The sequence below is a fragment of the Cryphonectria parasitica genome (genome assembly GCF_011745365.1).
Source record: "Cryphonectria parasitica EP155 unplaced genomic scaffold M406scaffold_3, whole genome shotgun sequence".
Taxonomy (NCBI): Eukaryota; Fungi; Ascomycota; class Sordariomycetes; order Diaporthales; family Cryphonectriaceae; genus Cryphonectria; species Cryphonectria parasitica.
The window spans coordinates 3571554-3595303 of NW_024468911.1; the positions used below are offsets into that span (position 1 = coordinate 3571554).

General features: G+C 53.7%; 9 protein-coding genes across 9 annotated transcripts; 4 read left to right on the forward strand and 5 right to left on the reverse strand.

The window, feature by feature from the left end:
• Positions 1–543: 543 nt before the first annotated feature.
• On the forward strand, positions 544–1540 carry M406DRAFT_28466 (uncharacterized protein; the record flags this gene model as incomplete). Its single annotated transcript, XM_040918582.1, has 3 exons — positions 544–762; positions 933–1346; positions 1442–1540. Coding segments are annotated over 3 exons (732 nt in total), but the record flags the coding sequence as incomplete, so codon positions are not given.
• M406DRAFT_355655 (orotate phosphoribosyltransferase) lies at positions 1518–2755 on the reverse strand. The gene is made up of 2 exons (XM_040923221.1): positions 1885–2755; positions 1518–1768 (listed from the first exon to the last, which is right to left on the reverse strand). Exon 1 carries the CDS (start codon positions 2645–2647, stop codon positions 1934–1936), a length of 714 nt encoding a protein of 237 aa, XP_040778645.1. The 5' UTR covers positions 2648–2755; the 3' UTR covers positions 1518–1768; positions 1885–1933.
• A 1408-nt stretch (positions 2756–4163) lies between these two features.
• Positions 4164–6728, forward strand: M406DRAFT_345564 (P-loop containing nucleoside triphosphate hydrolase protein). The gene is made up of 3 exons (XM_040922100.1): positions 4164–4555; positions 4618–6374; positions 6452–6728. Exons 1-3 carry the CDS (start codon positions 4372–4374, stop codon positions 6491–6493), a joined length of 1983 nt encoding a protein of 660 aa, XP_040778646.1. The 5' UTR covers positions 4164–4371; the 3' UTR covers positions 6494–6728.
• A 51-nt stretch (positions 6729–6779) lies between these two features.
• M406DRAFT_355657 (rab GDP-dissociation inhibitor) lies at positions 6780–9090 on the reverse strand. The gene is made up of 8 exons (XM_040923222.1): positions 8994–9090; positions 8804–8828; positions 8662–8721; positions 8539–8566; positions 8119–8461; positions 7507–8049; positions 7278–7432; positions 6780–7214 (listed from the first exon to the last, which is right to left on the reverse strand). The coding sequence occupies exons 1-8, from the start codon at positions 9037–9039 to the stop codon at positions 7023–7025; spliced, it is 1392 nt and encodes a 463-aa protein (XP_040778647.1). The 5' UTR covers positions 9040–9090; the 3' UTR covers positions 6780–7022.
• A 922-nt stretch (positions 9091–10012) lies between these two features.
• On the reverse strand, positions 10013–10685 carry M406DRAFT_222777 (MRP-L47-domain-containing protein; the record flags this gene model as incomplete). Its single annotated transcript, XM_040915630.1, has 2 exons — positions 10013–10141; positions 10305–10685. Coding segments are annotated over 2 exons (510 nt in total), but the record flags the coding sequence as incomplete, so codon positions are not given.
• A 767-nt stretch (positions 10686–11452) lies between these two features.
• M406DRAFT_321663 (uncharacterized protein) lies at positions 11453–11856 on the forward strand. Its single transcript, XM_040919539.1, has 2 exons — positions 11453–11512; positions 11603–11856. Exons 1-2 carry the CDS (start codon positions 11499–11501, stop codon positions 11793–11795), a joined length of 207 nt encoding a protein of 68 aa, XP_040778649.1. The 5' UTR covers positions 11453–11498; the 3' UTR covers positions 11796–11856.
• A 6-nt stretch (positions 11857–11862) lies between these two features.
• Positions 11863–12254, reverse strand: M406DRAFT_321664 (uncharacterized protein; the record flags this gene model as incomplete). Its single annotated transcript, XM_040919540.1, has 1 exon — positions 11863–12254. The coding sequence occupies exon 1, from the start codon at positions 12030–12032 to the stop codon at positions 11865–11867; it is 168 nt and encodes a 55-aa protein (XP_040778650.1). The 5' UTR covers positions 12033–12254.
• An 86-nt stretch (positions 12255–12340) lies between these two features.
• M406DRAFT_102065 (uncharacterized protein) lies at positions 12341–13127 on the forward strand. Its single transcript, XM_040914983.1, has one exon. It carries the CDS (start codon positions 12429–12431, stop codon positions 13071–13073), a length of 645 nt encoding a protein of 214 aa, XP_040778651.1. The 5' UTR covers positions 12341–12428; the 3' UTR covers positions 13074–13127.
• A 44-nt stretch (positions 13128–13171) lies between these two features.
• M406DRAFT_80154 (uncharacterized protein) lies at positions 13172–15856 on the reverse strand. The gene is made up of 7 exons (XM_040925998.1): positions 15608–15856; positions 14375–15532; positions 14277–14295; positions 14096–14194; positions 13898–14025; positions 13582–13819; positions 13172–13515 (listed from the first exon to the last, which is right to left on the reverse strand). Exons 2-7 carry the CDS (start codon positions 15062–15064, stop codon positions 13499–13501), a joined length of 1191 nt encoding a protein of 396 aa, XP_040778652.1. The 5' UTR covers positions 15065–15532; positions 15608–15856; the 3' UTR covers positions 13172–13498.
• Between the last annotated feature and the right edge of the window lie 7894 nt (positions 15857–23750).

A 23750-nucleotide genomic window follows, 5' to 3' on the forward strand; every position in this document is an offset into this window, starting at 1 on the left:
CCTTTCTGCGAGACACCCTTTAGGGAAGACGAGCATACCACCTCCATCTCAAGGAAAACTCCAGGTCTATCGAGCACAATCGTCCCACGTGCTGCCTCGCTTCCCCACCCCCCCCCCCCATTCTCTCCACACTATCAACCCGTCCTGCGGTCCCACACGGCATTCGAACCTCGAATACCTTCTTTCCCCACATCCCTGCTGTCTCGCGACTACGTCAACCCACGGGTCGAGATACTTCCCAAGGAATCAACAACCTTAGGTGTCTCGGTCTGGAACAACTCGGCCTCTGCGTCAATTCGTCATTCCAGGACAGAAGTTAGCAAGGTCGTTGCACAGACCTTCGCCTGTCTCATCCAAGACACGCATCCTTCCTCCCCCCAGAGGGTTTTTCAACGGTTCAACACAATAACCTGGGTCGCATGCAGTAGTGAGCAACAGCAGCAAGCCATGGCTCCAGACTCAAAGGGCTATGGCCCCTCGACAGCCGCAAAGTCACTCAAGGACCTTATCAAGAGCGAGAACGTGGAGGCCTTTGACGAGGATGACGAGGATGTGGACGACGACTTCGCCGAGCTGCAGCGCATCCAGAGCGCCAAGCGTCGCGAGGCCAAAGACATGTCCCACAAGTCTCGCATCCAGGAGGTCCTAGGCATGACCTTTTCTCCCAACATCCGCCCTCTGGGTATTTCTGACTTGCAGTCCGTCATCATGCTCGAGAAGGCCTCCATGCCCAAACCTGAGCACCAAGCCACGCCCGACAAGGTTCGTCGATATCAAATTTAGGAAGGAAGGAAGGAAGAAAGAAGAAGCTCCTGACGGGATGGGGATCCTGGGTTGTTGGGTCTCTTTTTCTTTCCCTCTTTCTTTCTCTGTTTCTTCTTTTTCTCCCGCCCTCTCTTTTCTTGCTTCGATGGGCCTAACGTGTGTCACAGTTCGAGTATCGCCTCACCGTGTGCCCCGAGCTGAGCATGGGTATCTTCCTCACCGTTGTCCCGAGCCAGATTGAGGACACCGACATCTTCGCGACTTTCGATGCGGCTCACCCCGTGGAAACGGATCGCCCCGACCAGGCCAAGAGCGTCCTGTTGGCCCACATCGTCGCCACGGCCTCCAACTCCAATACTGTCCTGGACAGTGACATGGAGATTCCTGCCGACTGGAAGACGTGCAAGGGCAAGGACACCGGCGGAAAGGGCCATTTGGAGGGCGGTCATACTGTCTGTCTACACACTTTGGCCGTCTCGCCCAAGCTGCAGGGCTGCGGCCTCGGCAAGCTCGTCATGAAGGCCTTCCTCCAGCGGATGAAGAACATCGGCTTCGACCGTGTCGCTCTTCTCTGCCAGGATGTACGCTTACCCCCCCCCCCCTCTCCCTTTCTCACTTTCTCATGAGCTGGTTTAAGGCGCGCGGGGAGAGACCTCTACTGACGCTCCAGGGCTAGTACCTCGTGGGCTATTATGAGCGCTTCGGGTACAAGCACGCAGGCAAGAGCAAAGTCCAATTCGGTGGAGGAGGCTGGCATGACATGGTCTTTGATTTGGGAGCAGTCTCCACTCCTCCCGAGGATGCTTCGTCTTCCTAGATTCGCATCTGCATTGCATCTGCATTGCACGCCATTCGAAAAGGCGAACCTCTCGTGTGGGTCTCAACTCATTCTCTCAAGATTCCCCCACCACCCCCCTAGCCAACCTGCTAACCGCCTTTGCTTCCAGGAAATTTTGGGAGTTCATGGCTCTCGGGTAAATTTTGAGGATCTGATCTGCATCGGCTGCTGGCGAGGCGTTAAGGATGTTGGCATTCCGATCATATCGAGACTTTGAGACTTACTCTAGTTCAGGGATAGACGGACATGGAGTATTTAAGAGGATAAAAAATGGGACTTACTTGGCCGGAACATGCTAGGCGTCATCATGGGAACGAGGGGCCAGTGTGTTCAGTCACTGGCCTTGAACTTGGTCCGGTACTCCTCTATGCTCTTGATAGTCTCTGCTGACGTCAAACTCTTGTTCTTGATGCCGTCAATGATGTCGTCCAGGGTCAGGATCGCAAAGACGGGCGCGCCGAGCTCCTTGCGCAGCTCACCCATCGCGCTGGGCATGGGCTTGCTGTCGTCTCCATCAGGCGAGGTCAGCTTCTCCATACGGTCCACCGCGACCACGATGCCAGCCACGGTCCCGCCCTCCTTGCGGATCTTCTCGATGGCTTCCCTCTTGGCCGTGCCGGCGGTGATTACATCGTCGATGATGAGCACCCTCTTGCCCTTGAGCGGCGCACCGACGATGTTGCCGCCCTCGCCGTGGTCCTTGGCTTCCTTGCGGTCGAACGAGCACAGCGTGTCCGCGTGCGAGGCCGGGTCCAGCTCACCCAACTTGAGATTAGTCAGCGTCGCGAGGGGTATGCCTTTGTAGGCCGGACCGAAGACGATGTCGAAGTCGAAGCCGGGAATCTGCGTACGCGCCTCGATGATAGCCTTTGCAAAGGCGGTGCCGATGGCGCTCTGGAGTTTCGAGGTGTAAAAGTCACCCGCATTGAAGAAGTAGGGCGATATGCGCTTTGACTTCAGCTCAAAACTGCCAAACTTGAGAACTCCACCCTCAAGAGCAGCCTGGAGGAACTCGGCCTTGTAAGGAGCAAGAGTGCTGGACATCTTGTAGTGCTGGTAAAAAAAAAAGGAGTGCAAACTATGCTATGGTGTATTGTTACATGAAAAATCACACTTTTTTTTTTTTGGGACCCCTAGGAGGGTCTGTTAACGACGCGGGGTTGTACTGTGCTCGCCTTCTTCTACCCCTGCACCCTAGTGGGAGCCTTACTGTATCGATAAGCAGTAGTGCTGTGAGTGATCAGCCTCCCTAGATGGCTGATTTTAGCTCTGGCGATTTGAGTATGCATCGAGTACTTTTACGTACCAGCCAAACAAAATGTATTTTGAGGTCCAATGTCCAGGTTCGCTTTGATATAGTTCATTGCTACCTACTGACAGCATGCGCATGCCCTCATCAAAAGCAAAGTGCAATGGCCACCACTTGACAGCCTCAGAACACTCAGTTTGCTGCTTGACAGTCATTTCCACTAGGAAATATTTGAATCCTAAGGTATATATGTTATCTACACAGTGAATTCTGTTGACAGCAACACGGAAAGGATACACCACAATCACCACTACCACATCCCACTTGGGTCAGATCACCTCCACAATCACTGGCATGCCACTCGGGATTTCTGCGAGGATTCTTTCTAGACCCTCCAGCCCCTACAGCATCTAGGATTTCTGACTTCACTGGTGCTGAGGAGGCTCGGGTTCTCATACCTGCATTCCGCCAACCTGTCTGTGTCTTTGTCAGTTTAGATTCATATGTAGATAGATACTTCTAAGCTTTGATTCTTGATGTACAACTCGGTAACTCTTCTCTTCCTCAAGCAACCACAAATACCATCCTGGAGACCATCCACAAGCCATTGCAGAGTTTATCATCATCACTATCAATGTAAAATATTTACTCTCGGCTATCCTCAAAGTCACCACCACATTCCTCACCATTGTTCAATTCCCTCTCCACTGAAGGCCAGCACGAAGGGCCCGTGATCAGTGCTCGCAGTCAGAGGCCTCTGCCAGTCCAAGGTTGGAGGAAAAAATTGAATGCCAAGTATCCCCATCGTTCCATACCAATACCTCCTTGTATCGAGTTAGAACAGCTTGGATTATCATACATTAACACGAAGCTACAGACACACAATCCTGACACACTGTCAACATACTGTCGAGATACTGTCAACGTTGATGGATCGAGACATACAGTCTCAAAGAAATTGTCGGTCCACATACATCAAATTCCACGGGCAATACTCTCGCAAGCATACAGCTCTGTCCCCAATTCCATATACCTGAATCTTTGAATACAGAATCTGGTGTTGTGTCCAATGCTCAGGAATCGATCATGAGAGAACACCAAATCATACCAATACAGTGTGGCGTCCGAATCATCACCGTGTCTCAGCGAAGAAAAAAAGTTCTCCACAGACCCCTAGCATCTTATCTCTTATCGCCGGTAGTGCCAAAGTCCCTGCCATTTTCCTCCCCGCTGAACTTTGGGAACTTTTTTCTACAGACTTTTTTTCGGGCCTGCATCTTGGCCACTGAGCTGCATCTCATCAGGGTTTTTACGATTTACCCTCTTTGACTGGCTATTTGGGAAGCAGCTCGGCGTCCTTTTCAACCGACAGCTTCATCATCGGTTTCGCGCTCATCACATATTCAGGCCTCCGACTCCTCGCCCAAAGTTTTGCCACGCTCCGCTACCTTACCGCCACCCTCATCACCGTCGGCCGCTATAGTAGGCCTGACGGTCACTCTTGTCAACGTCCGTTAAGATGCCTCCAACGAAGACCCAAACCCAGTGGAAAGACATACCTCCGGTTCCATCCAGCGAAGAGTTCCTGGACATTGCCCTCAGTCGCACACAGCGACGCCTGCCTACGATCATCAGAGCAGGCTTCAAGATCAGTCGCATCAGAGCGTTCTACACGAGAAAGGTCAAGTTTACCCAGGAGACATGTATGTATAATGAGTTCAGTCTGGGAGGTTGTTTTGGGAGCGATTCTGACAGTGCTCTCCAGTCTCCGAGAAGATTGGAACTATTCTCGAGGCCTTTCCTCGAATCAACGAGATACATCCTTTTCATAAGGATCTCCTTCACACCCTCTACGATGCCGACCACTTCCGAATTGCGCTCGGACAGCTGTCCACTGCCAAGCACTTGATCGAGACGATCAGCCGTGACTATGTGCGCCTCATCAAGTACGCACAGTCGCTCTTTCAGTGCAAACAGTTGAAGAGGGCGGGTCTCGGTCGCATGGCTACCATCATCAAGCGCCTCAACAACCCGCTGAAGTACCTTGATGAAGTCCGGCAGCATTTGGGCCGTCTGCCCTCGATCGACCCCAATACCCGCACCCTCGTCATCTGCGGTTATCCGAACGTTGGAAAATCCAGCTTCCTCCGTTCCATCTCCCGCGCCGACGTTGACGTTCAGCCCTATGCTTTCACGACCAAGTCTCTGTTTGCTGGTCATTTCGATTACAAATACCTCCGCTTCCAGGCTGTGGATACCCCTGGTGTCCTGGACCATCCACTTGAGGAGATGACGACCATCGAGATGCAGTCGATCACGGCCATTGCACACCTGAGAGCCGCGATCCTGTACTTTATGGATCTGTCTGAGCAGTGCGGATACTCGGTCAAGGCGCAGTGTGCGCTATTCAGGAGCATCAAACCTCTATTCCAGAACAAGATCTGCTTCATTGTCATCAACAAGATTGATGTCATGCGCCCAGAAGATCTGGACGCCGAGACGCAGGCAGACCTGCAGTCGCTGTTGAAGTCTGGTGAGGTCGAGATGGTCCAGGCCAGCTGCAACACTCAGGAAGGCGTTCAGGCTGTAAAGAATGCAGCGTGCGAGAAATTGATCGCAGAGCGCGTCGCGACCAAGCTGAAGGCCGGCCAATCAAGCAGCGGCGCTGTCGGCAGTAGGTTGCAGGAGGTCATGACCAGGATACACGTCGCACGCCCCATGGAGGGGTCGACACCTCTGGAGACCTTTATCCCTGAAGGTATCAAGTCGATGAAGAAGTTCGACAAGAACGACCCAGAGAGACGGAAGCTCGCACGGGACGTCGAGGAGGAGAACGGCGGTGCTGGTGTCTTCAATGTCGATCTTCGGGCAGACTGGGACCTCAAGGACCCTGCCTGGAAATACGACAAGATGCCTGAGGTCGTCAACGGCAAGAACGTGTTCGACTACGTTGATCCAGACATTGATGCCAAGCTCGCCGCTCTTGAGGAGGAAGAGGAACGCTTGGAGAAGGAAGGCTACTACGACTCGGAAGAGGAGATGGACGATGATGAAGAGGAAGATTTGCTGGAGAAGGCCAAGCTGATCCGCGAGAAGCAGGCACTCATTCGCAATGAAGCTCGGATGAGAAAGTCTCTGAAGAACCGCGCCATACTGCCGAGAAGCAAGGTCAAGAAGCCTCTCTCACAGCTCGCAGACCACCTCGACCAGCTCGGCATCGACGCGACAGAGATCGAGGCTCGTGGAAGGGCAGCACCGAGCTCTCGTGGTCGTTCTCTCAGCCGTGCTGCTACTGAGGACGTCGACGGCATGGATATTGACTCCCCTCGGGAACGTCTGCGTTCCAAGAGCCGGGCGCGCAGCCAGGCACCCGCCACAGACAGACGGCAGGATGGTGTTACAGACGAAACAGCACGCACCAAGGCAGAAAGGGCTGCCAAGCTTGGGCAGAGGAAGATGAACAGGATGGCACGAGCTGGTGAGGCCGACCGACACGTTGCTGCCTCCATGCCGAAGCACTTGGTAAGTTTCCTTGTTATTGGTCTTGTTGTGTCACTTCTTTGTCATTCGAACATGGGGATACTGACTTCACGAAATAGTTTGCTGGAAAGCGTGGCATGGGCAAGACTTCTCGTCGCTAGACAATGGAAGGATACGGAGGCTTCATGTGGGATATGGCGTTTGGCAAGGTTGATTTCAACCAAAAAGAATTTTTGAAAGACTTGGAGGGCTCAAGGACATTGCTCCATTTCGGTGTCGGGATAGGAATGTAAAGCTCTGTTCTTTCTCCTGATGGAATCCGATACTTTGCCTTCACACTTTCGATGTCTAGTAATCCTATCGATACCAAATAGACAAGGAAAAGTTTCTTATCGGACTTATGTTCAGGACATCACGACGGTCGTCACATCAAGCGGTTCGATGAATATCATAGCCATGAACATGTTGCGTTTCTCTTGTTGAATCACCCGAGGCAGAATTCTTGTAATATCACACAAAGTCAAGCAAGGCTCGTGCTTCTCGATCAGTCTTCTGACGGGCCATCCTCCAAGCCCCCGTCTCCGCCCATTATGTAGTATTCATCTTGAGGTGACCTGAACCCGAGTACTGGTCCCGTGACTGCTTCCGTCCAACTATATCTCGTTCGGATTCTCTTATACCTGCTCCTCCCTACTCCTCTGCGACCTGGATGCCCTCTCTCAGACCCTCCACCTTCAGCTCCTCACCCGCACAGCGGCGGTAGATGTCCCTGACATCATCAGTGGTGGTCTCGAAATGGCTGGTCGCATCGTAGCTCTTGGACACGAAGATCTTGTCCTTGGTGCCGTCATCCAAAGGCTCATACAGTGGGATAGGGGGTCCCTGCGTGACCAAGTCAGTAACAATGTTTTGGCTCAAGTCTGTACATGGATCAGCTAAACGTACCAAGAACTGCTCCTCGATCTTGCCAAGGCGCTCCAGGCCAGGCTGAAGCTCGAGGTGGTGGTTGGCCGTCGTCTCGGCAATGGTCGAAACAATGGCGATCCAGTAGCCCTTGGGGCAGACGTTGTGCGCGGAAGACACGCAGGCAATGTAGATGTCTGTACACAATGTTGATCAGCAAGTGTGTCCCAGAGGGGGGGGATGTCGCGGGGGCCCAATGGTCATGACCTACCGTTCTTCCGGCCGACCTGGGACTGGGGAATGATCAGCTGAGCAGAGTCGGCGTCGTGGGTTCCGGTCAGGGGGTGCTTGAGCACGCAGATAGCGCGCAGCACGTGGCCAGTGACCTTGACCTTGCTGGAGAAGTAGGTTGGGTCACCGAGGATCATCTTGGCCTTGGTCTCGAACTTCATCTCGGGCTCGATGCCGGTCATGGTGGCCTTGATGCCGACGGCCACGCCATCCTCGTACAGCACCTCATCGACGTTGGTATTCAGCATGTAGGTACCGCCATAGATGGCAGACAGACGGGCGAAACCCTGTGGCAGCTCGCCGAGGCCATACAGGGGGTAGATGTACGGCGACTTGCCATAGCGGGCGACGGAGTTTCCGTACAGGCGGATGCGCTCGATGGCCTCAGGAGCGACGCCCTTGGCAGTGATGTAGTTGTCGTCAAGGTACAGGGCCATGGCATGGCCAATGAAGTCCCGAGTGCCGTCCTCAAGGCCGAACTTGTCGTAAACCTCCTTCATGGTGCAGTTTGCGATATCCAGGCCTATATATTCGTGTTAGCATGCTTGGCCGGCCGCCCCCCCGTATTCCAAAGTGACTCCTCGAGACTGACCCTTGTGCGTCGCCGTGTCCTTGGCATCGAAGGTACCGACCCACTCGATGAAGCCCTTCATGCGGCGCTTCTCGAAGATGCCCATGAGGGGCGACTTCAGCGCCTCACCAGCATCAGACGGGACCTTGGCGACGGTGGCCTTGGAGCCAGAGCCTTGTTGCACGTAGCTTCCTGCGACCTGCTTGAACTCAAGGTATCTGGTGACATCGGTGGAGACGAGGATGTTGGTCAGCTCGCCCGAGGACATGAGGAACTTGGGGATCAGGTCGATGTTCCAGTCATTGGCGCGGCCGTATTTCTTCCATGGCTGGTCTCCCGAGACATTGCCATACTTCTTGAAGAGCTGCGGATGTGTACGAGGTTAGATATGGAGCAGGGACAGGGTGTCGGCGGAAGCAGGCTTTCGAGCAGAGGACGTACAGTCTCGAGGTTCACGGATGCGGCCTCACTGTGAGAACAACGGTTATTAGCGTGCCATTTCTGCAAACCACCTTGTCCAGGCCGTCAGGTGAGAGAGAGAGAGAAGAAGAGAGGAGAGCTCACCCGCCATAGTGGTCGTTGCGGTCAATGTGGAGGACCTTCTTGCCTTTGACACTGAGCACACTGTTGTGTAACCAGCAACGTTAGTTCCATATGCCAATGTAGATGTCCCTAGAGACCCTATTTGTTCGAGGATAAGCTTTACCCAGAGAGAATGCACTCAGTCAGGCCTAATTATCAAGTTGCCACAGTTAGAAACAATATGGACCCAAAACAGGATGTGATAGCTTCATTCAAGGGGCATAACGCCCCAAGCAAGCAAGCAAGCAGCACCAGTACCAGCACAACCCCACATTGCGGGGGTTGACGTAGAGGGGAGAGAGACAAGCGCTTACCAGTGCCCAGCACAATGACATCGTACTCCTTTGCGATCTCATCCATGATTGCAGTTTCTGTCGTGGAAAAAGGTATGATGCTGCGAGGAGAGAGGACAGTTCGCAGAGGAGGTTGAAAAACAGGAAGTTCACAGAGAGAAAGAGAAGCACCAGGAGTGTCGGTGAGTTCGGTTGTGTGTGGAATTGTTCGAGGTCGACGTGTCGGATAGTCTCCAAAGGCTAGTGACTGCTGCTGTATTGTACACCTGGGCAGCGCCAGCAGTGAGACCCCCTCCCCAAAAAGAGCTCCATGCGAGCCCGCAGCTCCCCTGCTGTTGAATGGGGCTTGTCTGGGACCCTGGGCGAATAGGAGGGGCTCCGGCCCCCCTGACCGGCCTCTCACCAGCACTGTCTCGTCCCTCTAAACAGAGCCTAGACCACCATGCTCCCAGTGCTGGCCCCTAGGCGAAATAGGAGTCGGCTTCACCGTAACGACCCATCCCTTTTGCTTCAAAAAAGAAGAAAGGAAAAAATAAAAGGAAAAAAGGGTACCATGTAGGAGAGGGACTGTCGAGCGTGTTTCGACTGCCGAGGAACAGATAGGACGGCATCGAGATCGGTTACTCGCACAATCTTTATCCGGTCAGGCATAAAATCAAGCATTGATGAGTGTATACGCATTACATGGCATGGCCATCATTTTTATTTTATTTTAATACAGCAAGATCTGAATGCAGTAAGACCATTAAGCCCGTCCGAGCGCTCTCTTCATCTTATGCTACCTTCTTCGAGATGAGATTGGCTCCGGCCATGCCGCTCTCTCGTGATCCCCAAGAATGTGATGAGGAGGTGAGCTGTGTGTACCCTCACGCGCGAGGCGTATCCTGCTGACTCTTTCCGGTGCTCGATGGTAACGAAGGGTCGACGTTCTCAGGCTGCAAGCCCTTGCCCTCCTCCTCCATGAAAGTATCCAGCCCTTTGACATGGGCAGCGCCCACCTCGTCCTCAAAGAAGGCCTCAAAATCATCCCCATCCCCGCCAGGGACATACTGAACACCGTCTTCCGTGAAATTGATCTCAGGGTCCTCCTCGGCCAGCTTAACCGCATCCTCCCACGCGTAGAACCTCTCCGTCAGGGCATGCTTGATAGCATTCTGCGTCTTGCGAACCTATAGAAGACGTAGTATGCTTAGCATCCTGCCTAGGACCCTTCAAGGAACCGTTTCCTCTCTCTCTCTGGTCACGTAGATTTCCCCCAGAGCGTGAGGAAGAAGAGAAAGGAAGAAAAGAAAAAGGAGGGAGAGAAAGATAAGAGAAAAAAGATGAACATACCTGTACCTCCCGCTCCCGGCTCTCGACATCGCCATACCCATACCCACCCTTCTTCCGCTCGGCATTGCCCGTGCTGATCCTGTTCCTCTCTTTGCAGCACACCCACCACAGCCGGTGCAGGTCGTCCCAGCTCTTCCGTCGGAGCTCCTCCACGTTCCACGCCCGCCCGTGCTTGCTATCCTCAGCCGGCGTGTTGAGCGGCTTGTCGGCCGAGTAGAAGAAATCCCACAGCCCGTGGTTCGGATCCGTCTTGACCGCGGGGAACTGCTCCGGGCTGATGGGGCGCGGCAGCGGGAGCCCCGACACGGAGAGCACCTCTCTCGGCCCCGTGCGCCGCATCACGGACAGTCCACGCTGCTTGTTGTGGTCGCGGTTGGGCCGCCGGCGCACAACGGGCAGTTCCTTCTTCTTGGCCTTCTTCTTCTGCTGCTGCTGCTGCTGCTTCTCTAATGCTCCTGCTCCCCCTGCAGCAGCTGCGGCGGCGGCGGAGGCACCTGCATTGGACGGCGGGAGGGGTGCATTCGAGGAGGCGAGGCGGATCTGCGCCTGGCTGGACGTGATCGAGGGGAGGAAGGCTGCTGGTGGTGGGGTCCGGTTGAGAGGGCTCGGTCGGCAGGCCTGCAGGGCGCGCTGCACACACGGCCGTATGGCGCCGTGGTGGCTGGCCATTGTGTTGCGCTGGATGGATGCTCCAAAAAGCACACTCGGCGATGACTCTAGAGTAGAAAAGTTCGGACGAGGGTCGTCGTGGTGGTAAGATGGTAAGCAACGGCGGTCTGGGTGTTGCGGCGCCGTCGACAGACAAGAGAATGCTTTCGCTTCCAGAAATTTTGGCGAGCGGCCTAGCAGTAGTACCTGGGGACTGGGGTCAAGCTACAACAGCCAATCAGAGCCCACCTCACTACTACGTATGTGCCATGTACTGAAGTACTAACCACAGCCGCATCATCCCGCCTTGAACAAATCTCAACACGAGCGGAGAATTCTCTGTCACTGCATCTTGCAAGTCGAAAACAAGAAAAAATTGAGGTGAAGCGGGAAGAGAGAGGAGAGACTAACTTGAAGTCTTCAGATAACCAAGTAAGTGCACTACCTGTTGTGGACGTTCCACTTTATTTTTCTGACAATTGCAGCCACTTTAGCCAAGCTACAGAACATGCACCACGGGTGGTGATCAAAGAAATCTTCTCAAGCATGTCTCTATTGAAGTTCGTGACCTTTTCTACTGCAAACAAAAGCACACACTCCTCCTCTTATAGAAACAGTAACTCACATTCTATGCCACTTCTTGTAATCAGGGCATACCAGGGCTTGTCCTCCAAAGCGAAGCTCGGCGTCGGCGTCGGCCTGCTAACTTGGGGGGTCATTGGCCTGTACGTGTCCGATCGTGCAGAGGAGAAGTTCGGCTTCACTCCGTCCGAGAAGGATAAGGCCGAGCTCGAGAAGATGAAGCCCAAGATCCGTGTTGTTGATCGGGAGGGTCGGTCATGAAAACTCGATGACGAGGAGGAACACGGGGGGGGGGGGGGGAGAGTCAACTCTGGCTCTCGCATACGCTGTCTACAATTGCTGGGCATTCAATCGTGAACCGCACGCACTGTTACTTGGGCAGGCTCTCTCCAAATCAGGCGTCTTTTCTCTTGGCTTTTCGTGTCCCTCTTCTGCGCTGTCAACTGTGCCGTGGACCGACCTCTGTACACCACTCTGGTTCAATATGGATGGCAGCATTGCGTGTCTCTGCTCCAAGGACCAGTGTCAGTTGGTTCGCAGTCTTCATCGCCGTACTGCATGATGAGACGAATTTTTCGTGTAAAGGACACCGAGTGCCGAGAAAGGAATTTGAGTCCAACAGAACTGGGGGTTCCTTATGCTGAATCCATACTAAAACACACACGGCCATGCTGAATCGGTAGGCTTTTGAATGGGGGATATAATAAAGCTAAGCAGTGCATGAAGCCACTCTTACCTACCCGATTAGACCGTCCAACTTCATTTCGATATTGGTCTGTCAAGTTGATTTTTCTAGTTTTGTTTTTGTACAATGGTTTCCATTCAGTTGACTGTGCAACAGGCTGTTCCTGTCACAATATCTATGACACCTCAAAAGGTGTGGGGATCAGTCTAATGCAAAAGCCCACGACGTTACAGGGCACAAAAGTCTATCATCGCGGACCACCTGAAAATGCAAAACAACAATGCAGCCTCCAAACCGCCTCCGCCGCCACCTCATGCAAAACGGGAATCGAACTTTTTGAAATAGGCCGGAAAGTCGTTCCGAAAACGCCACGAATGCTGACGAAGCCCCCCGATATGGAAGAACATGGGAAGGAAAAAAAAAAAAGGCAAATAAAGGAAAGAGGGATGAAAGCAATAAGAAAAAGAGATGAGCAAGGGAAGAAGAAAGGAAAAGAGGGAAACCACAACACCGCAGACGAAATCCGAAGACAACGAAATGCCCCCTTTTGGACTGGCTCCCGATGTCATCACCTCGACTCCTCCTTTGACCTCGACGCCGACCATCAACAATTTGATGGTTGTAGTGACCTGCCATCCCCCGAGACAGAGACAAATGTATCTCCCAACGTATTTGAATGTCATGAATTTTGCAGTCGCCCGCCTCCATCGATGTCTTCTCTCATTGACCACAGCTTGGCCATCGCTCGCTGTTCCGTCCATTTTCACCCACAAACTCAGACACACAAGACAATCTCTGCACAAACTGATTATTATCCCGCCCAAATTAATCGTGTTATGCCGAGCTGGGTGTGAGGACCGTTTGTCAGAGTGCGTGTGCAGCGCAGGCCAATCCAGATTGACCTGAACAATTCCATTCCACGAATTTCTTCTTGTCAAAGACCGCCCAAGATGCATGGCGCGGGTTCCGCTGTCCAACCATGACGGTTTCGAATTCAATGGCATCTCGAAGAATCATAGAGCACGAGATGCTAAAAGTAGATTGATGCAGCAGATGGGCATCTTGGCGAGCGCATAACAAGATTGGTTTTCAGATCCTGGTCGAAACGCTTCGAAGCGACATCAGACAGACAGGCGAAGATATTGCGTGATCTTATCGGACAGCAATTGACAGTTCATTATGTCGGTGGGGTTGAGGTTGAGACAATGATATAGTGGCATGAGAGGTGATTTCGTTTTGAGGCGGGCGAACCAACCCGTAGGTATTATTGTTCACAAAATTACTGAGGCTTGCGGTCTGCATAGACACGAAAGTTAGGAGGGAAGGGTGAACTAGTACGGGTTGCTTGGGTAGGTTGCGCACCGAACATAGCCTGCCAGTCCAAATTCGACTGCTGCTGCTGGCCGTTGGACCCTCCATTGAACATGGGCACACCGTTCTGGTTCTGCGACATGCTGTAGGGGGCCATCTGCGGGGCCATCTGCTGGGCCATCGAGGTAGGAACGCCATTGTACTGTTGCTGAGTCGATGGGTTCAGGATCGGCGCAGGCCCACTTCTGCGATCTTCAGAGTGGCTGCTGGACCGCGACAGGTGCTGAGCCTGGTCATTTGGGTTAGAAGACATATGCATCTGATCCGCCGGAATGAGTCCAAAAGGGACCATTGATGGGTTGTGCACATTATTCATGCCGTTGAGGTGACCCATGTCTCCCTCATGACCATGCCCCAGCTGGGCCGCCGTCTTCTGGGCGTTCTTCTTAACGTGAGCAGCAGGGTGGCTCAAGTGTGAGACACCAGTGGGATTGCCTTTTTTTTTCTCTTTGGTCAGCCTCCGGAAGCAAAGTATCATCGAGTATCTTCGAATTTATATGCATACCTCGGCGGATCGAGCACTTCTGAAAGTGGCGCTTCAAAATGTCTGAGCGGCTGAATGTGTCTCTGCAGAGCACACACATGTAGGGGCGGTCACCAGTGTCTGTACAAATCAAACATTTTGTCAGTGTCGGTATTCGGCGGAAATTCATGCATAGTAGTGCGGAATCAGCGTTGAAACGTACGGCGGAGCATGTGACGCTTCTGTATATTCACTCTGTTAGCGACTGAGCAGATTGCTGCAAATTGGGAGGGGGAGGGTGGAAAAAAGGTCACTACTGACAAGATGCTTGGCATGAAGATATGTCTTCGTGCAGTGAGGGCAAGGAAATTTGCCGTCGGCGTCCTTCTGGGGGATCTGGGCCTTGGCGGCAGCAGAACCGGCAGCAGGAGGAGCAGGCCTGCCGGGCGCGCTGGGGAGGATACCTCTACGGCCTTGCGACCCGACGACGTGGGTGGGCTGGTCGTTTTCCTGCATGAGCGAGGGCTGCGCCATCATAGGGCTCTGCGCGTAGGGAGAGGCCAGGCCACTCTGCGGCATCACACCACCGGCTGGCATCGGGCGCAGGACGGGCGGGACGCGACCACCAGGAGACGGAGCCGGCGCGATAGGCTGGGGGTGAGCCTGGGCACCCGAGCTCTGAGGCATCATGCCGGAGGAGGTCTGGTAGGACTGCTGGGGCTGCTGGTACGGGTTGTGCATCATGGGGTACTGCTGCCGGGTGGCCGTCTGCTGCGGAGGAGGCGGCGCATACCCGCCCATGGAGTTGGGAGTGTTGGGCGTCGCAGGCGTGCGAGGTGTGTGGGGGTGGCTCGCGTACATCGACATGGCGGGATTGTGATGGAGAGAAGGCAGAGTCTGGTTCTGTCCGTTCTGGAGATGATTGGTGGGAGAGATGGTGGAAGGGGACGGGTATGAACCCGCGCTCGTGCTGTTGATCACGTTCGAGGAATAGTGGTGGTTGTTGTCCATAATCCAACTCGTTGCCTACCCTGTTGCGAAGAACGCAGCGGCAGCATCCGAACCCAAGCTTGTTTGTAGTCTTTTGACGTGAAGAAACCGGGACTCTCGAATCTTTGGATCGAGGTCGGCGAGAAGGCAGTGCAGGTGCGGTGCGGTGCGGTGCAGCTGTCGTGTCAAGGAGAGTTCGCGCGACGATTCTCTCGAGGTTGTAGGCTCACTTGCGCTCAATTGTCCTCGTGTATCTCCAAGGTCGTCGACGCGGTCGTTGTCGAGACGCGTCTGAGAAATCTCCACGGTTGGTGGAGTTTGTTTTGGCGGGTTGGTTTGGAGGTTGCTGTCGGTAGCGTCGCGGGGCGTATTGGTGGTCAAATGTGGATAGGACCAGGAAGATGAGGCTCAACTTTCCAGACGGGTTGGGTTGGTGGAGTGACCAGAGGCGGTGCTCCTGTTTGGGCCCGGCAGAGGTCGAAGTGGGGACTAAACTTTGTCAAATGGGGATGAATGAGGGACAAGAGGGGTTGGCCGGGTGGAATGGGGTGTGGGTTGGTGTACCTCAAATATTCTTGGGTCGTTCGTCCGTTGATTCTTAGTCGGTTCAGGTCGCAGCCAGCTCAGAGGAAAATTCTGCTACCAGGTACCGACCGGAACAGGGTTGGTAATTTGCAAGTGGGTTGATCCTCGACGATATCCACCAGTGGCGGGAAGCTTGGGATACGACGCCGCTAAGTACCTATACCAAGACGCTGTTGGTAGGGGTAAGTGGGGGGCGAGGAAGGGGCACCTCGACTTCTCCTTGTCCTGTTATTTTTTCCTTTTTTTTTTTTTTCCACCCCCTAGGATGGTTTGTCAAGGGACCAGGTCGGGCGGAGAAGTGGAGCGAGTCCAAACCAGGGTCAATAGGCGGACGCGTGGATCAGAGTGGGACCTCGCAGTTTGACGGTGGCGGTGGTGACGGAAGAAAGAAAGAAGAAAAAATAGAGCCGCAACTGATGTCGATACCAAAACAAGACTGGTCGACGATGGCTTCAATCGGCCGGCTCCTTTTCGAGAGGTTCCTAGAATGACTCTTTGGTGTTTCCTATCAGGACCAGGCTCTGGTGCACACGCCACGCAGGTGTCATGAAAGAGGATGAGAAATTTTTGAAAAGGAAAATTTTGCACAGCGGGCAGCGTAGCGCAGCACAACAGGAGCGCGAGGGCGACCACCGAGAACCCCCGAGGTATGCCCAGCCGCGGCAGAAGCCTCTGAAAGCTGCCGTGCCACTACGGTAAAATCCCAGATGCGGACTAGCAGGGCGGCTTAAGGGTCATTCACTCAAGCTCGAGAGGAAGGTCGCACGAAGGGGCACGGGTCCTAGCTGGTCTGGCGGGCAGAGGGGAAGGCGAAGGGAAATGGCGATGGACCGGATGGGAAGATGGAAAGAGATAGATATCATCAAGTCAACATACCTGACGACAGACGCTCTCCAACTCGCGTACTGCGCGAAAGGCTCTCGATAGCGGCTAAAGATGTCGCGATGGATGTGGAGCAGAGGAGGATGATGATGCTGAAACGAGGCAGAGAATCTCAATAACAGGACCAAGTCGTCGGGAGTGGATCGATGCAGTGGAAAAGACTAAACATGAATAAAATAAAAGGGCTGTGCTCTGTCCCGCTGTTTAGCTGCTCTGATATGGAAAGGGAGGGAAAAAATGAACGTCTGGACGTGCTGGCAGACGGCAGTTGACAAGACGACCAGGAGGCTTCAACCCAACGCGAACTTGGTTTTTGCTTCTGGTCGAGCTGGGGGGTGGGAAGGGGTGGGAAGAAAAGGTGAGCCTTGGAAAGGAGGAGGCATGGGACGTGCGTGCCTCGCATGTTTGTATAATAAGAACGGGAAGACATCCAGGGGGGGTGCGATGGGCGCCTGGCTGGCTGACTGAGTGACTGATTGATCAGATCAAACTCTTGATCTCTGCATCAAATCAGAAATTGATAACTTACCCCCCCCCCCCCGCGGGGGAGCTACCTAGTCTTGACCAATTGATCCATCATTCTTCACCTCAGTAACAAGGAACCAATCTCTACCAGCCATATCCGCAACACGAGGAAGGGCAGGCAAGCACAAAGACACACACACAGATGGCCCCCCTCTATCTTTTGACTGACGCCCTCCATTCCCCCATAGGTCTCACCCAGGCACGAAGCAGACCTGTTCGCATCGACTCTCAACCGCGAATCCTTTCCTCTGGCGGCGTTTCTAAGGTTGCCGCTCTAGCCAGTTGTGCCGGGCTAATTTACTCGCTACCTAATCACCGCTGTACATCACGGGCGAACGGGCATATCCCTCCCTCCCTTCAGCATGACTTGGTAGTGCATTCTAAGTCTCTTGTACATGAGATATGATAAAGTCTATTCTTCGCATTCGCTCAGCGCAACCCCCCCCCCCCTCCATCCGTTCTTGCACACAACGTCATGCCACCATGAGCCCAGACGCGTATCAACAGAGCATGTTGCGTCTCTGTGACACTGCCAATCTTACCCTGCTTAGGCCTTCAGCCCACGCCTACCGCATGAGGAATCATGTCCATGCCAAGGCCGCGCAAAACCTTTTTCCGGTGCTGCAGAAGCCCCTGAAAAAAGTTGAAAAACACCAGAGAAAGAAGAACGAACCAAGCCGTTTTGCGTAAGCCGATCTAGCCTCATGAAGCATGCCAGCATGCATTCTTGCAAGGGTGTTCCCCGCCACGACGCCCTCCCTGTGAAGGGCGATAGAAAGTACCGCAGTACCTTCCTCCCCCACTCTAGAGCAACCGCAGTGCCTGCTGTCTTAGGTACCGTACATCGTATTTAGCAGTCGAGAAACCTCGAACGAAGACGTCGTCGGATGACAGTGTCCTGAAATGTACCCCCGCGAGCGCCACTACCATAGTACATAGAAGTACTGAAGTAGCCCAGTTTTGCGCTTCTTGTCGCGAGCTATCCGGATCAGATGAAAAGGGAGAGGGGCAGGCAGGCAGGAATGGAGGGAGGGAGGGACAATAGGAGAGGCATGCGGGGGCCAAGGTGACAGCAGATCACTGCCGCGGCAAGAGGCCGATATCATACTATACACGATGCAATCTGCATCAGAGCCCAAGGGCGGCGGGTAGAAAGGTACTCCTTCTTGCCACGAATCGTTCACCCGACGCAACCGACAAAGGCCTCAAGGCTAGCGAGCAAGCGGTCGCATACGGAGTACACACTATGTACTATTACTACTGCTATGTAGTAGTGAGCTCGTGCTTCAGTACAGTAGCACTTAGTAATGGCTTGGAGGGCAGGGGGGTAACCAACGTCGTCAATCCCAGTTGCCAGGGTTGCTCCAGCGCCAACCCACGCCCACCCTATTGCCGGCTTCTCGACGCTCAGTGGGCCGCGGCCCCGGCTCTGGCTTGCAAAGTCAGGGTTCCCTGCAAGACGCGCGTAGCTAGGTATCGAATGGCCAAAATCCATGCGACGGATACATGATGCGACACTCTCGGCAGAACCGTCGGCTGTACTGTAGTACCTCTTGCGCAAGTATTTGAACTCATCATTTCCGGCGCCCTTCCGCCGCGGCGGTACTGCTAAGTAAGTACCTTGACTGCTTGGTTTCGGTTCATGACCAATAGTCGTACTGTGAAGACAGCAATACACAACGCATCAGTACTGCTACAGGCTGAGGCCCACATCCGAACTAGCATTATTAACGCGTTACAGCCCGCCTCGATTGTTCTGTTATTATTTTTATTCTATTTTTTTCTTTTCGGATTTGTTGTTTCGTAGTTGCAGTTGTTTTGGCCCTGAGTCATGGTGCATTCATCGCCCTTGCAAGGCCGCCCTGATCTTACAAAGAATAATTGTGAACATCAACCGTGTCAGGAAAATATGCGCACGACTCGAAGGACAATTCAAATCATGATAGTGCACGTAGTGTCATGGTTGACCAATTTCTCATGAAGCTGGCCGCCAGCAACGCTTCATCTGCGTACCGACTGTTGGTCAAAGCCCACCCCGCGCCTGCCTGTATTCCTGATGCCCCTGAGAGGAAGGTAGGCAGGGCCGGATTCACCTTCCGGCATCGTCGATTTTGAGAAGCTCGCCCCTAAAGCTGTTGCTTTTTGACCATGCCCGATCTCGATAAATGCATCTTTGCCGAGTGCATCGTCAACCTGCCATTGGACTGGAAGGGCGCGCTCCCAAGTGAACAGACGCACCTTGCCTGCAGCCGAACATGCCAACAGTCCCGTATATGTCAAAGATCCTCATACTGCACAGCCGGGTTAGCCGAAGGATTGCGCTCTGCGGTGTGTCTCAGGACCTCATCCCTTTTTGGATACCGATTCGCCACGACGCAACGGCAAGCACTTACTTTTCTTTCTCTTCTTTCTTTGGTCTTCCTTTCCCCCACTGGAAAGCCAAGGCTCCCCAACTACAGCATACACTAGCATCAATCTCAAAGAAACTCAAATGTTCATTGTACTACATGGCATCCAGTGCCTCGGGGCCCATTACAAGCACGAGTCCCAATGCCAAGGTTAGCCGTTATTCTCCTGGGCTTCCAGAAAGCGTGGATCGGGCCCAGTTACTCGGTCCTTGATCCCGACCTGGTGCCCCTTGGAGTCAAACATGTCATCTGCCAGCTGTCGTCACAATGCAGTCGTGAGAGCAACCGCCTGAGCAGGAGCTGTGATGCCAACTCACGACAATAGGCATCTGCAAATGCAACATGTCAACCTTCCCAAGCCTAGCAGGACTTCACCTCCAGTGAAGATGCAGCCTTGAGCACGAGGCTATTCTTGTGCGCACGCCCCGTCATCACAAGCTCGGTCATAAGACTCAACAGACAATACACTCGCGAGGTGCTCCTGGCTTTCGGCCTTGACAGGCACGGACTTGGCGAGTCTCGAGCAATAGTGTAGGCAGACATCACTGCCCAAGCGCCTGGAAAGGCTACGGAGTAGCCCAACTACCCGAGGCGAGTCAGGCCCGCTCAAACCCGTCTTGCTGTCTGGGTACGGCTTGACTCGAGGTCGCCGGTGCAGTCCAGCGACCGACAGGCCGAGAATGACCAGCACCGCGTTGGTTGACGATAGCGTCGGCAGAAGAATCCCTTTTCTCTTTGCCCACCTCATGACATGTTGGAACCAACGCACCATAGAATTCGGCCAGTCTGTGCACAAATTTTTTCCCTTCCCGAGGCCGGAGCATAAGCGATGCCAGGCGATGCTCGCCTGCCGCACCTTTTTCAGAATATTACTGGTGCTACCAAAAATTAGCGACAACGCGAAGTTTTAGGTTAGCCTTCAGCAACCAACACAGTAGCAGCAGCAGCAGAGTATTAGCATCTCACTATGTAGCAGTACCTCGGAGCCTGAGCTGTTTTTGAAGCCTCGGGGCTTCGGAGATTTCGAGGATTTAGCCCACCGCTAATGCGGTCAGTATGTGTCGACTGGCGAGATGCAGTAGACGACCTCCTCGAGGCATCGAGCTCGCATCCGTTGCCCTCACTCTTCAATTATACTGCAAGACACTACTAGGTGTTCGTGGGAATGGAGCCAATGCGCCAGCGGCACGGCTCGCCTATCTCAAGATGGAGCACAGCGGGCGTTGGAGTTCATGGTCCATCAAAGATCTCGCAAATCTTGGGGAAGTTTGGGGTCGTCCTCCCCTCCAGCATCAATTTGGGGTCCAGTGGGTGGGCTCTTCCTGCCGCCAAAGGTGGTGAGCTGCTGCTCTTGGCGGTTTGTCTCCAACGGCTCGAGAGACAGGAGAGAGGATAGGTGGGATGGAGGGACCCTGGTGGTCCCCAACAGGATGTGCTGCACGGACGACACTGGTCTTGCGGGCCTTAGAAACAGGACCCATAGATTCCTGTACATCAGCCTCATGTACAGCTGCGTCTAGAAGGTTTGCAGCCCCATCAGTTTGTTCTTTCAGGGTCGCCCACGAATCCACTCCTGCTGTACAGGTGGGGTGATCTTTGTGCGACGCGAGACCTGCATGTCATGACGGCTGCCTTTTGACATCAGGATCCGTTGAGAGAGGGAACTATAGAGAGAGTCAGCTGCGAGATTAGCAGACGTGTCAAGACGACTAGGCTCCTTGGGAGGCACCGCGCGCCGTTTCCGACAACCCAGAGTTGAACACGTTGACAGCGCCCAGGATGGCAACACTCTCTCCTCGCCTCATCTAGGAGGGAGGGACCTTTGGAAGTTGGCCGAAGTACCCTGAACTTGGTTGACATCTGACAGGGGGCGTCGCACAGCAAAGCTTCACCCAGTCCCCCGTTTGTCCACCTTGATCCACCGACCAGGCTTCTCAATCCACTTCAAATGGGCCCAAAACAGAAAGGAGGGTACACAATAGCTTGTGTGGATCAAAGTCAGAACTTAATGCTACGAAATATTCCTGCAACACACAGAGACAAGGAGAGCAAAGCAGCCATCAGGACCATCAATTGTTCACATGGCAAAAGTACCCCGTCTCCCTCTCTCGTCAGCGACTTTGGAAGAGTATCGATCGACCTCCTGTTTCCGCTCTTTTGCGCAGCGTGGCAGATTGGGGAATTCGGGCGTCACAGGGCATTCCCGAGATTAAAACCGAGGAAGACCTGCAGCGTGCTGCGATTGTCCATTGGTTCATGGTGTCCCTGCATGACTTCGTAGGTGGCGTCCCAGGCGGCCAGGGAGCACATCGTGGTGGTTGCGTTCTGACCTGTCTTTTCACTAGCGCGCCAGCGACAACGTGCCAGAGGATCTCCACCATGAAGCTCACCTTGGGCTAAGTTCTAACCAAGTCGGGCACACCATTCATTCCCCAACCCTCGCTTCCTCCGCTGCCCGTGCTGGCAGACCGTGGGCCATCGTGCAACACCGGCACGGCCTGAAGCGATCGAGAGTCTGAAATCTGGAGAACATCTAGATCTGATCAAAACCACAATGCTCTACACTTTGACAGGTGGCCTTCTCCGCTCTTGGAATCCTTAACGCATGGATCCCAACATGTCCGAAAATAGTTACCGTTTCGCCCCCAAACCTTGGTTGGTTACACAGTACGAGTGAGGGCAGGTTCTAGTACTAGTATGCGAAAAGCGCGACATATCAAACGTCAGATCCCGAAGGCCCGACTCTACCACACTCTCACACCCACAATGCCAGCCAATGTGACATCGGCGGGGGTGGAAGGTTCCGGATTCCTTGACTCGTCTCGTCCTTCCTTCGGATATGCCCTCAATATCGCGCATTTGCCGGTTGCCATGTTGTACGACTTTTACCTCATCCGACATGAATACTGACCGCCTTTCTTCGCCGATGTTTAACCGTGGTTGCTTTTGGGTTGGCCCTGGTCAGGAGGCATAGTCTACAGTAACAAACGCGCGGCCACGCATTCATCTCTTTGCCAGGCTCTATACAGACTTGGGCCAATCTCCCACCGAGAACGGAACAGCCATGTGCGACGCTAGGGGCGCTTCGAGACCCGAGATAGCTTATCACGATTAGACCGGCAACCAGCTCTCGTGCCGACTACGTAGTAACGCGCCTTCACACAAGCTCGATTGTTGCCACACAGACAGATGCATCGAACATGCGAAAGGACGATATGCCAGCTTGGTCGAACCTGCACTGGGAGACACGCGACAATCCTCATCTCCCAGGGCATGGGCAGGGGCACACTGCAGGACCAACAGGCAGATTGGCTTACCAGGTTAGCCTACCTCGGTTGCCAGACACGATGCTTATATTCTAACCGTGCTATCGTGAGCTCGGAAATACGGAAAAGATAGCAACACAATTGCTGTACGCGGAAGGCCCGTCCCAATAAGCCTTCGATAGCTGGACCATTTCTATGGGATTGTCACAGCGCCCTGGAGCGCCACACACAGAGATGATGGGACAATAGCAATAGCACATGCGTCTTGAGGAAGATCAGCACCTCGTGGTTAGCTTTCCGTGGGAGAAAGGCTCACAGGAGCTATGGAGGATCTCCAAAAGAGACAGCACTTGTTTCTGGCACCAGCTTGCGCCTACGATTATACCGCGGTGGCTTTCCGGCCCCACAGGATCCTCCCAGAAAGGAAAACCGAGACGGGGGCCTATGGCTGAACAAGTGTCATGCTTAGGCTACGAGGGGTCACCTTGGAGGTTCTCCTAGGCATCACCGCTGCGACAACCGTCTGGACTCCTCAGTAAAGTACCCATACACGGCTTTTCCCGTGAACAACGATCGGGCTAGCAATGACTGTCCAGTACTTGTTATGTTATCGTAACGAGTCATGGAAGTGCGAGTGCCCCCTTTACATTTCGTGGTTTGTTTTGGGTGCATACAAACACTGTGCTCTGCATTTGTTCACTGACCGCTGGTTCCCTGCTTATGAGATGAAAACTGACCAACACTAGGGACAAGCAATAGTTGGCGTGCTCAATAATGGGTAGTTGGAAGCGACAAGTTGTCTTGGCTCATCAGCCCTCGTGGTCGACAACGTGGCAGCTTAAACCAGTCGCGGAATTTTTTTCCCTTTCTCTCTCGGACGATGTCCGGGGTCTGTGCGAGCCAACCCTCCCCCTTCCTCTCTACAATGCAATCACACAAAGGCCGAGCTCTGAGACGAGATCATTATCGGCTTTGGGACGAATACAGAAAGGCAGGTTCCCTTGTGTTCACGTCTCCTGATGGTGTCGATGAGGCAGTCGA

Excerpts from the sequence above, each read along its gene's own strand:
- M406DRAFT_355655 (XM_040923221.1), bottom strand. The coding sequence starts at position 2,647 with ATGTCCAGCACTCTTGCTCCTTACAAGGCCGAGTTCCTCCAGGCTGCT.
- M406DRAFT_345564 (XM_040922100.1), top strand. The coding sequence starts at position 4,372 with ATGCCTCCAACGAAGACCCAAACCCAGTGGAAAGACATACCTCCGGTT. Across the intron at positions 4,556-4,617 it reads CAAGTTTACCCAGGAGACAT|TCTCCGAGAAGATTGGAACT; the intron begins GTATGTATAATG and ends AGTGCTCTCCAG. Across the intron at positions 6,375-6,451 it reads CCTCCATGCCGAAGCACTTG|TTTGCTGGAAAGCGTGGCAT; the intron begins GTAAGTTTCCTT and ends TTCACGAAATAG.
- M406DRAFT_355657 (XM_040923222.1), bottom strand. The coding sequence starts at position 9,039 with ATGGATGAGATCGCAAAGGAGTACGATGTCATTGTGCTGGGCACTG. Across the intron at positions 8,567-8,661 it reads CGCAACGACCACTATGGCGG|TGAGGCCGCATCCGTGAACC; the intron begins GTGAGCTCTCCT and ends TTGTTCTCACAG. Across the intron at positions 7,215-7,277 it reads AGATCGAGGAGCAGTTCTTG|GGACCCCCTATCCCACTGTA; the intron begins GTACGTTTAGCT and ends TTGGTCACGCAG.
- M406DRAFT_102065 (XM_040914983.1), top strand. The coding sequence starts at position 12,429 with ATGCAAAAGCCCACGACGTTACAGGGCACAAAAGTCTATCATCGCGGA.
- M406DRAFT_80154 (XM_040925998.1), bottom strand. The coding sequence starts at position 15,064 with ATGGACAACAACCACCACTATTCCTCGAACGTGATCAACAGCACGAGC. Across the intron at positions 14,026-14,095 it reads GAAGTGCTCGATCCGCCGAG|GCAATCCCACTGGTGTCTCA; the intron begins GTATGCATATAA and ends AGAAAAAAAAAG. Across the intron at positions 13,820-13,897 it reads ACCTCAACGGCATGAATAAT|GCTCAGCACCTGTCGCGGTC; the intron begins GTGCACAACCCA and ends CCAAATGACCAG.